The sequence below is a fragment of the Syngnathus acus genome, chromosome 2 (genome assembly GCF_901709675.1).
Source record: "Syngnathus acus chromosome 2, fSynAcu1.2, whole genome shotgun sequence".
In the NCBI taxonomy this organism is placed as follows: Eukaryota; Metazoa; Chordata; class Actinopteri; order Syngnathiformes; family Syngnathidae; genus Syngnathus; species Syngnathus acus.
The window spans coordinates 17,026,453-17,044,716 of record NC_051088.1 but is presented as its reverse complement, the minus strand read 5'-3'; the positions used below and the strand labels follow the sequence as shown (position 1 = coordinate 17,044,716).

At 43.3% G+C, this 18,264-nt stretch overlaps 2 protein-coding genes across 3 annotated transcripts; one reads left to right on the top strand and one right to left on the bottom strand.

Annotated features, from left to right (window-relative positions):
- Window positions 1-422: 422 nt before the first annotated feature.
- Window positions 423-5,488, top strand: atp6ap1b (ATPase H+ transporting accessory protein 1b). Of its 2 annotated transcripts, none has more exons than XM_037242264.1 (10): window positions 423-589; window positions 1,601-1,724; window positions 2,570-2,644; window positions 2,718-2,911; window positions 2,998-3,035; window positions 3,422-3,507; window positions 3,571-3,806; window positions 3,892-3,927; window positions 4,084-4,321; window positions 4,819-5,488. In XM_037242264.1, the coding sequence occupies exons 1-10, from the start codon at window positions 465-467 to the stop codon at window positions 5,029-5,031; spliced, it is 1,365 nt and encodes a 454-aa protein (XP_037098159.1). In that variant the 5' UTR covers window positions 423-464; the 3' UTR covers window positions 5,032-5,488. The 2 variants fall into 2 exon arrangements, with proteins under 2 accessions (XP_037098159.1, XP_037098170.1); XM_037242275.1 differs by having other exon boundaries at window positions 432-589; window positions 1,604-1,724.
- A 7,923-nt stretch (window positions 5,489-13,411) lies between these two features.
- Window positions 13,412-16,786, bottom strand: taf8 (TAF8 RNA polymerase II, TATA box binding protein (TBP)-associated factor). Its single transcript, XM_037244815.1, has 8 exons — window positions 16,619-16,786; window positions 15,878-16,037; window positions 15,653-15,751; window positions 15,508-15,570; window positions 15,290-15,414; window positions 14,822-14,969; window positions 14,420-14,565; window positions 13,412-13,910 (listed from the first exon to the last, which is right to left on the bottom strand). The coding sequence occupies exons 1-8, from the start codon at window positions 16,664-16,666 to the stop codon at window positions 13,770-13,772; spliced, it is 930 nt and encodes a 309-aa protein (XP_037100710.1). The 5' UTR covers window positions 16,667-16,786; the 3' UTR covers window positions 13,412-13,769.
- Between the last annotated feature and the right edge of the window lie 1,478 nt (window positions 16,787-18,264).

Sequence of the window (18,264 nt, the reverse complement as noted above, 5' to 3'; positions counted from 1 at the left end):
AAAAATAGATGGATGGAGTTTCATTATAACATAGCTCCACGTTCGATTGCGGTAGTTTATCACGTTATAAACAAGTATTACGCTATAAAATTAAGTTGAACTTGTTTGTATAAAAACCCTTTTACTTATAAAATAAGAAAAAAAAACCTCATGTTTACAACAATTAAATCGTAAAATGTCCCTCATAATATTCGATTATCTTTTTCTACTTTTTTCCCCGTTCTTGATTTTTTTTCCATATAATTTATGATGTTATGTTTTTATTCATTTTTTATTCTTATTTTCATAGAATTAAATTTTTTCCCACAGTTAATTGTAATCCTGTCACTCCACTGTTATCCACTGGACTCCACAGACAGCGACAGGGCGGCAGTGAGCGCATGCGCAGAAGCTCGCACCATCTAGGTCACATGACAGTCAGCTGTTTGGTGTCACGTGCCGGTAAGTTTTGGTACAACGTCAAGATGGCAGCAGGCTGGCCGTGCTATCGTCGAGCGCGGCCAATGTTTTTACTTTGTGTTCTTTTGGCCTCTTTTGGGACGGCGGATTCGACTGCCCAAGTACCGCTTCTCATTTGGTCCTCACACGGGTAATATGTCACGTATTCCCTCATTTAGTCGTGAAATGAACGTCGCTGTGTAGCATGCTAACGCTAACGCCCGTTGCTAAATTACTTTTTCCTCTTAGATCTTTGAATAAGAGCAAGTGAACAAAACTCGGGCAAACTTTTCGCTTCCTATGTCTAAAAGCGACTATTCGAATGCAATACAGTTTTCATTTGAGATTACTGGAGTTTATACCAGCTGACTGAGAAGAAGGCGAGGTACTTTAATACTGGTCACCACTCGCCAGCCTATCACTGTGTAAGTGCATAATAGTTACAAGAACTGGTTAGTTTTCTCCGGGTACTCCGTTTTCCTCCCACATTCCAAAAATATGCATGGTAGGCCGATCGAGCAGTCCAAAATTGAAGTAATTATTGAACACTATTGTACATCATGAATATACGGGACCCGCTTTGATAGGGCCCCAACTCAAAACGGTGCATTGTCCTACCCTCTGTTGTTCCCAAATGGAATGAAATAGTCCAGTGGTGTAGTGTAGGGCTGTGCAATTAAGTTCAATTACAATTATAACACTCCACGATGAAAAAATGGTCAAGGTCGTAAAAGTGAAAAAGATTATTATTTGTTTGGTCCAAAGGGAACTTAAAATAAACATGTTTTTCAAGGAATGTATTGAAAGAATTTGCTTGTAAATGATAAATCAGGGAAGCTCCTTTTATACCAAATCACTGGTTCCCAGTCAGGCAGTTCACCTGGGGGATATTCCAAACAGGCATTCCTCAACTTTCTCATCTTTTCTGCCATTTTTTTTTATAAACGTGTTGCAGTTGTATAATTCTAAATGAATGATTATTTGCTAAAAAGCAATACATTTAAACGTTTATAACATTACATATTTTGTCTTTGGAGTGTATTCAGTTAAATACAGGTTGATTCCCAGAAATTCCCTGAAAGTTGCAACTCTGATCATGACTACTTCTTTGGTGTCTGCTTCCAATCATTGAATGAGTTGATGTTTCTCTTTTGCTTTCCAGCAGTTTGCCACACGTGGCCTCATCTTCAGCAGGCCATGTCACATCCTCCCAGCAGCTAGCCTCCTACCTCGACTCCGCCTTTGGTTCCGGTGTCCACACCGTGCTGCTCTTCCTGCAAGATAAGGTCGGTGAGGTGACATGTTAGATGAATGGGGAGGCTAGTGGGGAGGGGGAGAGTCATGTGACACGGCACCACGTGATGCTGCGCTTCATTGTTCTCATTGTAGTGTGACATTGAGTTGGAGGCTTACTTCCTCTTTGGAAATTCCTCCACAAACTATGTGTTCTGGGGGAAGGCATTTCCGTTGATCTATTACAGTAGCTCGTCTACAATTACCACGCAGTTCCTAAGTCAGGAGATGACATACGGGGCGTTAAAAGTAAACGTTGTAAACATCAGACAAACATAGCTCAAGTAAATGTGAACTCCAGTTTTTAAAATTGTCTTTTGATTGATGTAGGTGAAAGAAAAATATACTTTTCAAAGCTATCTGTGTGGACAAAATACATGCCCGCTAAACTTGAAGGGGAAGTCAACCCAGAAAATGTTCTTTGCAATATTATGCTGTATGTGCCCCCACTAGTCTAAACACAGCATTTTGTTTTGCTTCTGTAGAATTTGAGTGAAGCAAAAAAATTCAACCTTTTTTATCCATCACAAGGGGGTGGCCATCTTGCCACTTTTGCTGTCGACTGAAAATTACATCACAGTTGATAGGTCTCAGGTCACAACCAATCACAGCTCAGCTTTACAAAACTGGTGAGTCATGATTGGTTGTGACCTTGGTTGTGAATATTAGCACAACACATGTAACAACATACTGTCTGTATTGGCAGAGTAAAATGAGACGTCTTTCATCATGAATAAAGAACACCGCTTAGCACAATCGAAATAAACAGAATGGTTCAAAATAATTCACAGTGTGCAATCTGATTCATCTTGATGTAAATGTTTTTCTGTTTGTGCAGTTGAGCATGGATGACTTCACAGTGTTCGCCGGGGTGTTTGGAAACAAGCAGGATGGCGCCTTTCAGAATCTGGAGGTACCTTTTCCATTTAGCTGTGTGTTCAGGCGGCGCATCGTTTGGCCATTTGTTACTTGCTGCTTTTGTCCAGGCGCTGCTACGGTCATCTGCATCTTCGATGACGTTTCCCGCTGTGGCGTGGTCGCCCTCCACATCCACGTCAACACTGCTGGAGGAGCTTCTGGGCGTCTCGCCAGTGCTGGTGGATGGGGACAACTTGTCGCAGGTGGACCTGGATGCATCTGTCAACAATCTGCTCATCATCAATCTGCCTTATTGCACAAGGTCAAGTGACACCGGATGAAAATGCTTTTTCATTTGTAGCAATATGATCCATAACATTAAGAATGTAATTATTTTTTACCGTGCAGCTTGCAGAAGTCTTGCCAGGAAGTGCTGCGTGACAACGGTAAGATTGATTGCAATTTGCCTGACTGATATCCGTTGGTTATTATGCCCCAGAATTATTCTAGCAACATGATTAACTGATTGTTAAAATAAAAAATTTGGTTAGAACAGCACCTTCCATGTGAGTACAGCTCACCAACAATTTTGAAAATCATTCACCCCGAAGCTACATGCATGCACAAAATTGTTGGTGCCCCTCTTTTAAAGAAAAAATATTATTACCATTATTAGTAATAATACCACTTATTATTTTTATTAATATAATAATATTATCAATATACATTATTATAATAATCTAATTACAACCCTGATGAGGAAAAGCACTACAGAATTTGAACGAATACCTTCTCAAATTCCTTCAACAATGAATCCCTCATGTCTTTTCAGATGCGATGATTGCCAAGGTTGTGAGGACGATGGACGACGTCAATGTGCCTTACACAGCAGTGTATACGGGAGCCCAACCATCACGAGTGAGGAAACAAGTTGAACGCATGGCACCGACAGTCTTTATTTCAGCTGACTTTATTTTTCAGGTAATTTCCTTGCCCTCGGTGAAGCGTCCTGCCATCGGTCGCTCACTGCTCCAAGCCGCCGTCCCCGTTCCCGTTGTCAAACCGCCCATCGTGTTCAACAATGAGTCTGGCAACCCGTGCATCATGCTGTGGGCGCAGAACCTCACCATCCGTGTCTCACCCACCGAGGGGTGGATCGACCTCACCAACAACACGGCCTCCTTGGCGGGCTCCATGTGCAATGCCACCAACTCTTTGTGAGAGACGTTTTTTGGATTTCTGGACTACCAATGTTTTTTGTGTCACTTAAATGTGTGCCTTTTTTTTTTTTTTTTAATTCAGGCTTGTGCTCAGCTACCCATCAGGCTTCAACCTGAGGTAAGGAATTCAAAGCCAAAGCACAGGTATTGAAGTCAGATTTTGCAATCAACTCACTTGCCTGTAAGGAATTGATAGGCAAATAGTCAAAGCCATTGAGTGATTATGGTGACCATTCGCCCTTACTCAGCACATTTCTTCCATGTGGCTTTGCAGCTTTGCCATGAGTCAGCGCTTCTATCCAGTGTCTGCCAGGAACTGGTTCACCCTGGACTGGGTGCGGCTACAGTCCAGCAACGGGACGGCATCCTTCATGGGGACCCGCGCCCTCTCAGCGCCCGCCGAGTATTCCTTCCGGTGCGGCATGCTCAGCAGTTTCCGCAATGCTCTACTCGTGCCTAACTCCACAGAGGACAGTGTGGCTGACTGGAGGTTCAATTTCATCGACTTCCAGGTAATTTTCTCGCATGCTCAACATGGCTCACATTGAGGGGGGGAATCATTATATGACTAACTTTTCAGGATATCCAAGATATTTTCCTCATTCCAAAACTTACCTCTTTTCCCATAATTCCGAATCCCCCCAACAACAATCCCACTTAACACAGTAAAATACCCTCCTCCTTCCACATTTCTTGACTACTTCCAATTACAAATTGTTTATTTAGTTAAGAATGTACATTCTCAAAATACATTGATTACGTTCCTCTAATCTCCACAAGAAAATTTACAATGGAATTTTCATATTTCTCTCCTCATTCCACATTTGACCGATTTCAAATTCATATTTCACTCTTCTGTCCACATTTCCTGACCAGTTGGAACCATTCCTACATTAACATTTTAACAGTTCAATTAATTCCACTACCTTTCAGTTGAGCTTCAGCTTTCCGATTCTGTTGCTACTGAATTGCAACTGACTAAATTGATGGATTTCCTTCCGCTTTGCAGATTCAGGGTTTCAGCTTGGTCAACGGAACGAATTTCTCTTATGCTAGCGACTGCGCAGGCTTCTTCACGCCAGGAATTTGGATGGGGCTGTTGACGTCGCTGCTCCTGCTGACCATCTTCGTTTACGGGCTGCACATGATCATGCAGCTCAACACCATGGACCGATTCGATGACCCCAAAGGGCCGTCTATTTCTGTGCCTCAGTCGGAGTGACAGTATTCGAGCCCTTCTCTCTGAGCTCCGTTTTAAGACGCTGTTATTCCCTAAGTCTAGTTTAGCTTGATTGTGTGTGTGCGCGTGTGTCAAAGGTTTACCACAATTGCCAGAGATAGAATGCCTTTTTTGCATCTGATTGTGTGCTTGATGCTTAGAAGAATGTTTCAGACCTGTGATCATTTTTTTCTATTTTAATTTGACACACCATTTTTATTTTAAAGGGTGTATGCAGTGTTGTATAAAAGTCGACTTATCCTGAATCATTCCTTTACGTTCAAGTCATGTTCAAATTGTGCCACTACTGCTCTCGAACCTTATTTATTTCTACAAAGGAGGCCTTCAAAGTTTGATTCAGGATCCTTACACTATGCAATAAGTGAGTGTTTTTGAACTTGAACATGTTTCTTTTGCCATCTGATGCAATCCAAAATAAAATATAAATTTTGTCATTTCTGCCTGATTAACAAGTAGTTTGGCAACTTATGCTGCACTTGTAGTCTTTTTCAATGAGCCCTATGACGTTTAGGAATCTTGAGTATTTTTTCTGAATGCAGATGAAATTTGCAGAAGCACCATGTCGCCCAACTGTCATTAAACCAAGGCTCCACCAAAAAAAAGGTACCTCAGCATCAGCAGTCATGCGATAGTGTTGGCCCGTGAGTGAACGATTCGTTCGAAAAGACGGCTCTTTTCCGTGAACGAGAATGAACGAATAACTTCCTAAGGTGATTCGTTCTTTTTTTCAGTTCATATGACTTCAACCAGTAGGTGTCGGTAATGCGCATTGAAGCTGGTGCCACCTCGCCGTAAAACAAAACGAAGAAGAAAACAACGTAACTTCTCGTTCACCAACTGAATGGATCTGTGAGTCAACGAGTCAGTGAGTGATTTGCCTGATGGGAGCTCAGCATTAGCTGTCATGCGATGTTTGGATGCGTTAAGGTAAGGAAGTTCTAACAGAGAAGAGTGCGCATGGAGTTTTTTTTTTTTAACACACGTATAAGTGCTTATAAAAAGAAAGAAAAAGTAGCTCCAGACCATTTTAGCCAATTTGGTTGTCACTTTCAATCTCAAACTATTTATAGTATTCAGGAATAAATAATGACCTCAAATGTAATGTGGATGTTAACAAAAAGGTCAAAACTGCATAAAAGAACGCTCCTCGTGTCTGCATGTGTGCTATAGTATGGTCGTCGTTATGTTTCATTATCATCTTTAATGTCTGCAGGCGCAAAGCATTAAATGTCGATAATGACGCTGGAGGGCGACGTTGTAAATGTATATCTTTTATGCAGTTTTGACCTTTTTGTTAACATGCGCATTACATTTGAGGTCATTATTTATTCCTGAATACTATAAATAGTTTGAGATTGAAAGTGACAACCAAATTGGCTAAAATGGTCTGGAGCCACTTTTTCTTTCTTTTTATAAGCACTTATATGTGTGTTAAAAAAAAAAGAAAACTCCATGCGCACTCTTCTCTGTTAGAACTTCCTTACCTTAACGCATCCAAACATCGCATGACAGCTAATGCTGAGCTCCCATCAGGCAAATCACTCACTGACTCGTTGACTCACAGATCCATTCAGTTGGTGAACGAGAAGTTACGTTGTTTTCTTCTTATATGTGCACTTATATGTGTGTTTAAAAAAAACCTCCATGCGCACTCTTCTCTGTTAGAACTTGCTTACCTTAAAGCAGTGTTTCCCAACCTTTTTTCATTCACGGCACACCTTTTCATTGGAAAAAATCTCGAGGCACACCACCAACAAAAATCTGTTAAGTGTTACACCAGCTTCTATATTAATTACAACAAAAGACGTAAAGTTCTATTCCTATATATGTATGGAGAGTCGAATAATTGAATAAAAATAAATACTAAATATTCTTTAAATTGTATTTCTTTTGTAAATGAAAGTGACAGTTTTTGAAAAAAGGTTTTAGACAGTGTAAGGAATAAACTATTGAAAGTGATTGTGATCAAAATCCAAAAGAATCAATATGGCTTTGTTTACTGTTTTAGACTAAAATATTGTGACATTAAGAACAAAGTCACTTTTAAAGACGCTCTGCTGTTCTGACAGCGGCTGAGTGGCTATCACAGTCGAGGTGTCTCGACTTGACTGTGTATTTTACGTTGGTGAAAAATGAACAATCCAGGTTCTCCCAGGTGCTCTCATTTCCATCGGACCGAAAACGCACCACAGCCGTCATAGTGTCACTGTTCGTAGAAAAAGCACACAGCAACTAGTGATGTGCATTCCAGTTCTTTTAAGTGACCAAAATCTTTAGAATCAGTTCATTCAAAAGATTCGTTCAAACGAATCGTTCAACGAATCGTCCCCCCAACCCCCCCCACACACACCCTAACCCTAGCTCTAACCCTAGCTCTAACCCTAGCTCTAACCCTAACCCTAGCTCAAACCTCAACCCTAACCCTAGCTCTAACCCTAGCCCTAACCCTAGCTCTAACCCTAGCTCTAGCTCTAACCCTAGCTCTAACCCTAGCTCTAACCCTAGCTCTAACCCTAGCTCTAACCCTAACCCTAGCTCTAACCCTAACCCTAGCTCCAACCCTAACCTTAACTCTAACCCTAGCTCTAACCCTAGCTCTAACCCTAGCCCTAACCCTAGGTTTAACCCTAACGCTAGCTCTAACCCTAGCTCTAACCCTAAACCTAACCCTAGCTCTAAACCTAGCTCTAACCCTAGCGCTAATCCTAACCCTAACACTAGCTCTAACCCTAACCCTAACCCTAGCTCTAACCTTAACCCTAACCCTAGCTCTAACCCTAACCCTAGCTCTAACCCTAACCCTAGCTCTAACCCTAGCTCCAACCCTAACCCTAGCTCCAACCCTAACCTTAACTCTAACCCTAGCTCTAACCCTAGCTCTAACCCTAGCCCTAACTCTAACCCTAGCTCTAACCCTAACCCTAGCTCCAACCCTAACCCTAGCTCTAACCCTAGCTCTAACCCTAACCCTAGCTCTAACCCTAGCTCTAGCTCTAACCCTAACCCTAGGTCTAACCCTAACCCTAGCTCCAACCCTAACCTTAACTCTAACCCTAGCTCTAACCCTAGCTCTAACCCTAGCCCTAACCCTAGGTTTAACCCTAACGCTAGCTCTAACCCTAGCTCTAACCCTAAACCTAACCCTAGCTCTAAACCTAGCTCTAACCCTAGCGCTAATCCTAACCCTAGCTCTAACCCTAACCCTAGCTCTAACCTTAACCCTAACCCTAGCTCTAACCCTAACCCTAGCTCTAACCCTAACCCTAGCTCTAACCCTAGCTCTAACCCTAACCCTAGCTCCAACCCTAACCCTAGCTCCAACCCTAACCTTAACTCTAACCCTAGCTCTAACCCTAGCTCTAACCCTAGCCCTAACTCTAACCCTAGCTCTAACCCTAACCCTAACCCTAACCCTAACCCTAACCCCCCCCACACACACCCTAACCCTAGCTCTAACCCTAGCTCTAACCCTAGCTCTAACCCTAACCCTAGCTCAAACCTCAACCCTAACCCTAGCTCTAACCCTAGCCCTAACCCTAGCTCTAACCCTAGCTCTAGCTCTAACCCTAGCTCTAACCCTAGCTCTAACCCTAGCTCTAACCCTAGCTCTAACCCTAACCCTAGCTCTAACCCTAACCCTAGCTCCAACCCTAACCTTAACTCTAACCCTAGCTCTAACCCTAGCTCTAACCCTAGCCCTAACCCTAGGTTTAACCCTAACGCTAGCTCTAACCCTAGCTCTAACCCTAAACCTAACCCTAGCTCTAAACCTAGCTCTAACCCTAGCGCTAATCCTAACCCTAACACTAGCTCTAACCCTAACCCTAACCCTAGCTCTAACCTTAACCCTAACCCTAGCTCTAACCCTAACCCTAGCTCTAACCCTAACCCTAGCTCTAACCCTAGCTCCAACCCTAACCCTAGCTCCAACCCTAACCTTAACTCTAACCCTAGCTCTAACCCTAGCTCTAACCCTAGCCCTAACTCTAACCCTAGCTCTAACCCTAACCCTAGCTCCAACCCTAACCCTAGCTCTAACCCTAGCTCTAACCCTAACCCTAGCTCTAACCCTAGCTCTAGCTCTAACCCTAGCTCTAACCCTAACCCTAGGTCTAACCCTAACCCTAGCTCCAACCCTAACCTTAACTCTAACCCTAGCTCTAACCCTAGCTCTAACCCTAACCCTAGCCCTAACCCTAGGTTTAACCCTAACGCTAGCTCTAACCCTAGCTCTAACCCTAAACCTAACCCTAGCTCTAAACCTAGCTCTAACCCTAGCGCTAATCCTAACCCTAGCTCTAACCCTAACCCTAGCTCTAACCTTAACCCTAACCCTAGCTCTAACCCTAACCCTAGCTCTAACCCTAACCCTAGCTCTAACCCTAGCTCTAACCCTAACCCTAGCTCCAACCCTAACCCTAGCTCCAACCCTAACCTTAACTCTAACCCTAGCTCTAACCCTAGCTCTAACCCTAGCCCTAACTCTAACCCTAGCTCTAACCCTAGCTCTAACCCTAACCCTAACCCTAACCCTAACCCTAACCCCCCCCACACACACCCTAACCCTAGCTCTAACCCTAGCTCTAACCCTAGCTCTAACCCTAACCCTAACCCTAGCTCAAACCTCAACCCTAACCCTAGCTCTAACCCTAGCCCTAACCCTAGCTCTAACCCTAGCTCTAGCTCTAACCCTAGCTCTAACCCTAGCTCTAACCCTAGCTCTAACCCTAGCTCTAACCCTAACCCTAGCTCTAACCCTAACCCTAGCTCCAACCCTAACCTTAACTCTAACCCTAGCTCTAACCCTAGCTCTAACCCTAGCCCTAACCCTAGGTTTAACCCTAACGCTAGCTCTAACCCTAGCTCTAACCCTAAACCTAACCCTAGCTCTAAACCTAGCTCTAACCCTAGCGCTAATCCTAACCCTAACACTAGCTCTAACCCTAACCCTAACCCTAGCTCTAACCTTAACCCTAACCCTAGCTCTAACCCTAACCCTAACCCTAGCTCTAACCCTAACCCTAGCTCTAACCCTAGCTCCAACCCTAACCCTAGCTCCAACCCTAACCTTAACTCTAACCCTAGCTCTAACCCTAGCTCTAACCCTAGCCCTAACTCTAACCCTAGCTCTAACCCTAACCCTAGCTCCAACCCTAACCCTAGCTCTAACCCTAGCTCTAACCGTAACCCTAGCTCTAACCCTAGCTCTAGCTCTAACCCTAGCTCTAACCCTAACCCTAGGTCTAACCCTAACCCTAGCTCCAACCCTAACCTTAACTCTAACCCTAGCTCTAACCCTAGCTCTAACCCTAACCCTAGCCCTAACCCTAGGTTTAACCCTAACGCTAGCTCTAACCCTAGCTCTAACCCTAAACCTAACCCTAGCTCTAAACCTAGCTCTAACCCTAGCGCTAATCCTAACCCTAGCTCTAACCCTAACCCTAGCTCTAACCTTAACCCTAACCCTAGCTCTAACCCTAACCCTAGCTCTAACCCTAACCCTAGCTCTAACCCTAGCTCTAACCCTAACCCTAGCTCCAACCCTAACCCTAGCTCCAACCCTAACCTTAACTCTAACCCTAGCTCTAACCCTAGCTCTAACCCTAGCCCTAACTCTAACCCTAGCTCTAACCCTAGCTCTAACCCTAGCTCCAACCCTAACCCTAGCTCCAACCCTAACCTTAACTCTAACCCTAGCTCTAACCCTAGCTCTAACTCTAACCCTAGCTCTAACCCTAGCTCTAACCCTAGCTCTAACCCTAACTCTAACCCTAGCTCTAACCCTAGCTCTAACGCTAGCTCTAACCCTAGCGCTAATCCTAACCCTAGCTCTAACCTTAACCCTAACCCTAGCTCTAACCTTAACCCTAACCCTAGCCCTAACCCTAGCTCTAACCCTAGCTCTAACCCTAACCCTAGCTCTAACCATAAATGTTTATTAAAAATAATAATATTAAAAGTAAATTTCAAACCAGCAATCCAATGTGAAATTGCAGTCGATATATTGGATAACAATATTTAGGTGTATATATGCATACACGTTATTTAAAAACTACTATAAGTGTTATACCACTATACTGTAGTGTTACCAGCTCAGTGGCCTAATGGTAGAGTGTCCGCCCTGAGACTGGAAGGTTGTGGGTTCAAACCCCGGCCGGGTCATACCAGAGACTATAAAAATGGTACCCATTTCCTCCCTGCTTGGCACTCAGTGTAAGGGGTTGAAACGGGGCTCCGCTGCAGCTCACGATCATTCAAGAGTTTTTTATTCGCCATGTTTGAACGGCCAAACAAGGAATTGACTTCGGTAAATCACAGCCTCTGTTAAACATTTAGGTGACTAACAACACTCAGGAAGTGATTCGTTCACTCTCGTTCACTGAAAACAAAATCGTTCTTTTGAACCCATCGTTCACTCACGAGCCAACACTAACAGCAACACACACATAAACTGAGCATGTGCCGATGCCACAACATGAAATCTCAAGATTCTCCGATTTGCCACGCATGCACGATTAGCAAGTGGCTGACCAGGCCTTGCGCTAACTGACCTGTGGTTTGGCGATCCTGTTTACAATGCGCTCGGTATTTAATGTTGGACAATTTCCCACGGCACAGCTGAACATCTCTCGCGGCACACTGGTTGGGAAACACTACCTTAAAGCATCCAAACATCGCATGATAGTGATGTGCATTCCAGTTCGTTTAAGTGAACTGAATCTGTAAAATCAGTTCACTCAAAAGATTCGTTCAAACGAATCGTTCAACAAATCGTCTAAATCAAATACTCAAAAATCATGGTCAAAGCTTCACAGAAAGTGAAAAGTGCCACACCCGCCCTCACCCCCACTTTCTGATTGGCTGTTTGATCTGTGACGTCACTCGGACACACTATTAGGTACACCGCCATTTTCAAGTGTACCTAATAACAGGCCACTTTATTAGGGAAATATCATGGTCAAAGGTCACAGGTGTCAAGCTCTAGTCCTTGGGGCCGCGTTCCAACATGTTTTCCAAGTGACCCTCGTTAAGCGCACCTGCGTGAAAAGTTTTTGGTCACTCACGTTCTGCAGGAGCTAAAACTTTTCACGCAGGTGCGCTTAACGAGGGAATCGCACGGACACTCCATTAGGTACACCGCCATTTTCAAGTGTACCTAATAACAGGCCACTTTATTAGGGAAATATCATGGTCAAAGGTCACAGGTGTCAAGCTCTCGTCCTCGGGGCCGCGTTCCAACATGTTTTCCAAGTGACCCTCGTTAAGCGCACCTGCGTGAAAAGTTTTTGGTCACTTTCACATTCTGCAGGAGCTAAAACTTTTCACGCAGGTGCGCTTAATGAGGGAATCACACGGACACTCCATTAGGTACACCGCCATTTTCAAGTGTACCTAATAACAGGCCACTTTATTAGGGAAATATCATGGTCAAAGGTCACAGGTGTCAAGCTCTCGTCCTCGGGGCCGCGTTCCAACATGTTTTCCAAGTGACCCTCGTTAAGCGCACCTGCGTGAAAAGTTTTTGGTCACTTTCACATTCTGCAGGAGCTAAAACTTTTCACGCAGGTGCGCTTAATGAGGGAATCACACGGACACTCCATTAGGTACACCGCCATTTTCAAGTGTACCTAATAACAGGTCACTTTATTAGGGAAATATCATGGTCAACGGTCACAGGTGTCAAGCTCTAGTCCTCGGGGCCGCATTCCAACATGTTTTCCAAGATTCCCTCGTTAAGTGCACCTGCGTGAAAAGTTTTAGCTCCTGCAGAACGTGAAAATGAACAAAATCTTTTCACGCAGGTGTGCTTAACGAGGGTAACTTGGAAAACATATTGGAACGCGGCCCCCTCGAGGACTGGAGGTCAACACCCCTGGTTTAAGTGAAAAGTGCCACACCAGCCCTCACCCCCACTTTCTGATTGGCTGTTTGATCTGTGACGTCATTCTGACACTCTATTAGGTACACCGCCATTTTCAGGTTCGTTCGCGAAGATTCACAAGATTCACAGACAGCGTTGCTGCTATGCCAGCCGACATTCATTATGCCAACATTGATGTTTTAATTTTGTATTTGTTGGATTGTAGTTGATGGTGTTATCATACCAAATGTGTTTGTGTTTGAATAAAAGGTAGAAAAAAAATCCGTTATGCCGACATTTGTTATTTTGGGGGACAACAAAATAGCTTTTGTATAAATAGCAGTTAACCAAATGTCTGATTTTTATGTTTTAATTGGCGAACATAAAAACAAGGAATAAAACACCAGACAAGTTTTAACATAAATGTTTATTAAAATAATAATTATAATAATAAAAGTAAATTTCAAACCAGCAATCTAATGTGAAATTGCAGTAGACATATTGGATAACAATATTTAGGCGTATATATGCATACACGCCGTCATACTTTTAATTGGGAACACAAAGTCATAGACACGCTAAGGACTGATTTGGAACCAGTAAAAAAAGAAATAAAAAAAAAACCTCACTGTGGCACCCGTTTTGATGTATTCAACTATAAAAGGGATACAAAAAGGAAAATTTTATTTTTATAACATTTATTCACAAAAAATCTGTGATACCAAATGACAAAGAGATGCCTTTCAACGCGTGCTTCAAGAACTGAAGAAAAAAATAAGATGGAATCAAACACAATGTTCTTTTGAGTAGACCAATCCAGGTTACCATGACAACTGAAAGGGATAGTCCAACAGTTTGTTCATTTCTTCCTCCTGACTTTGGGCTTCTTGACGGGTCGCAAGTACGGGTTGTCGATCACGTTGTCCTCGTTGCCCTTGGTGGAGGGAATAGCGCCGCCTGGAGGAAGCATGGTGTTCTCTTTGTCCACCACCGTGTCATCCTGCCAAAGCAGCACAATTTGGAGATATTTCTTGCCTAGTTTCATTCATTCAAGAGGAATACAAGAATGCCTTTAGGTGCTGCGGTTTCTTCTCATCTGTGACCAATTCAAACAACAAGGACGGTCATACACGCCAACACAAGCGTGCAAATTTCCAGCCTCAAGAATGTTTTGAGTTCTAGCACGTGGACCTTATATAATTCTGAGGTTTCACTTTGTGGAGTCCAGCATAATTCACCCTGCCCCTAACTTGAGAACAACTTGAGCACCTTCATTTGTATCAGCAGTGCTTCAGCACAATTATCAAAATAATGATTGATTCTAGAACTGATTAGTTGTTGATGAATCGATTAATCACTACACCCTGTTGTATGAATGTTTTGAGCATCTGCAACAATTTTGTTTTTATTTTGTAAGACATTGCTCGTTTCGAATTTGAGCTACAAGGCTTCCCATCACAATGGCCTAATTACAAAAAGGTTGTCTTGTTTTGAATAGCGGCAGCTTACACTCAAGATGTTCCCGGCGGCAGCATTCTCGCCATCCGTCTGGTCGTCCTGCTCTGACGAGTCCGCTTCCTCCAGAGTCTGCAGCTCCAGTTCGGAAGGCAGGAGGGCACCGAGGTAAGGGACGGCACTTGGCTGCGCTGCGATCACTAGCCACAACACAAAATGTGACACACTGAAACATGGCAAACACATTCATCCGTTCATTGCAACGTTTCCATCGCCTTGACACCCTGATATTGACACTTTTGAATCAGAAAATTCTACTCATCTCCTGTTAAGACTTTTGAAAGTTTGACATGATTAAGGCCTTGTTTTTGGACTTTTGGATTCAGTGACCTTGATGTATACCACTCGAGGGAGGAGCTACCATGTGAACAGGTTGTAATTAAAAAAACGACTTACATGGGAAAGAGGTGATGTCGTCTTTGAAGAGGCTTTGCGTTTTGCTGGTCTTGGCCATGAAGCGGGTGAGCGCTCGCTCCACATCCCGCCTCTGCGTCGCTGCTTTCTCACGCACCATCTGGTAGTCTGAGACTGGTTCCCGAAATGTCTGCGCAGAGGACAATGACTGACTGTGTCAAGGTCAAGAAGCTCCAACTGCAACAGCAACTTTTCTAGGTTTGTGATAGGACTGGGTGATACAGCCTACAAATAACACAGTTATTAAATGATGGCTCTTTTTTCACAAGAAAACAATTCCTAATTTAGTCAATTTACTATCCTTTGCTTGTATGAAAAAAATATTAGCTTTGTAGCATAAATACCCAAGTCTTATTTAACTTGTCATAACTCCTATTAGAAAATAAAAACATTGTGCCAAATAAAAAATGTGTTTTTTCTTTGTTTGTGAGTATGCAATTTTTGACTCACGGGGGTTTTGATGTAGGTGTGTGGGTCGGGGAACTCCGGATAGTGGCTGGGGATGTGAGGCGGGTGAATGCGCTTCTGTCCAGCCGACAGCGCTTTGGGTGTCATCGGGTGGTTGGTGACTGGAGCTGAAAGTCAACACACGCGGCACATTTCACGCAAGCTGTTCAAGTCAACGCAAGTTGTTCAAGTCAACGGATGATGATGAGGAGGATTCTCACGTGCGGTGATGACCATCCTCTGGGAGCGCTTGGCGTATGCGGGCAGCGTCTCAACATTGAATCCTGAAGGCAAACAAACATAGCCGACAAAATCTTATGTTTATCCTTCCGTATGTGCATGAATACTATGCGCCGTGTGACTCACCCATTTCAATAAGCGTCACTACAGTGTCCGAGAGAGTCGGGAGGCTTCTGGCTGTGTGCTCACAATACGACTTACCACAGCGCCCAATTTCTGTTATATCTGAGTAAAAGAGAAAAATGAGTTGTGTTATTTACTCTGCAACCAAAAAGATTGACCTATTTAGCGTCTCAAATAGCAAAAGGATAAGAACTGGAGTGAGTTTTGGGATTTCTGATGGGGACGTACAACTCTGCATCATCTCGGTGAGTGTTTCCACGGCTGCTTTTTCGGCACAGTCGAAGCCGCACTCTGTCAGAAGCGCGCTCACCACCACCTGGAGGGTCCGCCGTCGAGCCATATGATAGTTCTCCACCGGGCTGCTGGTAGCTTTATTGCCAACTGCACGCTGGGAAGCCACAACAAATACATTCACTGATAGACTAATGTAGACAACACTTGCTTTATTGTTCTTCATTAAACCCATGGTAATGAAATGAGTATAATAACTATGTATAACTAAATAACCACTTCGATGTCATGCATCACGCAAAACGAAATGACTAACCTACGTAAGTTGTTATTTTTTTAACCATAAGTGCACGGATCAAAGCGTAGACGTAACAAGACATGAAGGAAAGACGAGATATTAACCTAACACTTTTGTACGGCATTCATGTAAAAGCAAGTGTAATTTGAGCCTAAATTTACAGAGTGGTAAGGAATAGATATTAAAGGTCACTCAAATGTTTTTGCTAATTCCATGACATATGCGCTCTTTGATATTAATGTGAGAATCAAAGAGTGTTTAGGAAAAAGGCCCAGGAATGTGCCCAACTCTACACATTGATTTAGGAAATTCGACTACAAACCACGTCAAAATGCACATTTAATTGAGCACACAAATGGCAATTAATCACACGTGAATATCGAAGGATAGCTTAGCCCGCAAACTCGCTAATCTGTTGCCCGCATTTGAGTTCTTTTCACCCCGCCAGCAGCCAGCGATGCTCCCGTTGCCACCGCAGGATCCGCCATCACACGTTCCAACAACCACCGCACGTTTGTATTAACTCATTCATACGGAGGACAAGTTGATTTTGACACTGTGGAAGCGAAGTCTCCGTTAGTAAACAACACTCTGCGCGCACGTTTATGACGTCACTTCCGGCAACGACAAAAATCAAATTTCTTTCGAGGCTGAGCTCGCTAGGGCCACCAGTGTTTAAAAATATAATTACATCTATTTCGATACAGCATTGATTCACTCATGCCCATGTGGTCTTCTTTATCCAAATTTGGATACTTAAGTACCATCTGAAAAATATATGCATGACTCTCCAAATTTAGGGCAGCAGTTTTAAAGAGGATGTCAACCCTAAAACTTTCTTTACAATAATATGTTGTTTGTGCCCCCACCCTTCTAAACACAGTATTCCAGTTAGTATATTGTGTGTGGAATGTGATCGAGTTAAGCAGCAAAATTCACCCATTTTTATCCATCGGCCGTTTTTCCACTTGCTGTTGACTGAAAATCACATCAAAGTTGCCACGTCACAACCAATCACATCTCCACATTTGTTCTTAGTTTCCTGGTAACACTGCCATGAAGGACAAAGAATCTGACAGAACACCCATAAGTGACTTTATTTGGTGAACAATAGCTGGATAGAAGTACGCTGACTTTCTTAGAGTGACCATTGCCAGATGTTTGGACTGCAAAGCAGCGTAGTGTGGGAACTGGTGGACACCCGTTTCTTGGTCTTTAAGAGAACTTCCACTGTTTCTTCCCCTCCAGTGCCCAGCTGCTCTGGGACCGGCACGAAGGCCATCTCCAGTAGCCCTCCTAGCACCCCCAGCACCACCAGAGCTGAGCCCAGCACGTAGATCTTCAGAAAACCCAGTCCGGGACTCTGGTGCAGCATCTCCTTGGTGAACAGGATCATATCGTCTTTCAACTGCGTTTGATATGTATTTTCCAGGGCTAATACCGTGATACCGATACTGATATTATTAGAAGTCAAACATGATTGGTCAAGTCAAGTATTGTTCATTACATACAATTGCGAGGAGGTACTTACAGTGACTTGCCCTTGCTGGGGTTGTGTTGTTGTGGGTTGGGCCTGATCAGACATCCGCAGGCACACTCAATGGCTGGTCTTGCGCTTTATATACAAGAGGAGAATGGGCCGACTCCTACCGGGGCCACAGAATTCATATTCATGAGTAGCTCTTGTTGGAGACTTCAGGTAAAAGGGCAAAGTGTCGTGAGAGACAAATAAACCCAGTAGATTTCACAATGATAACAAATTTTAATGAGATGGCTCTGTGTCCCTAAATGTATTTTGGATGCTGATTTAAATATTACTATATGACCATTAGGAAAACTTGATGTGCTAGACAAAACTAGGGGAAATTCAGAATCAAGAAAAAAAAAATGTCACAAAATGTTACTTGCATCGCTGATTAGAAAATGAGTATAAAAAATGTTAACCATCATAAGTGTGTGCCATAACATGTTCCAAAGGTAATATTCCATATAGGTCTCATCCATGTATGGTACAATTATTGAAATTTCCAATCAGCACTGTATTTATGGGGAAACATTGAATCATTTTGCACACTATTGATAATCT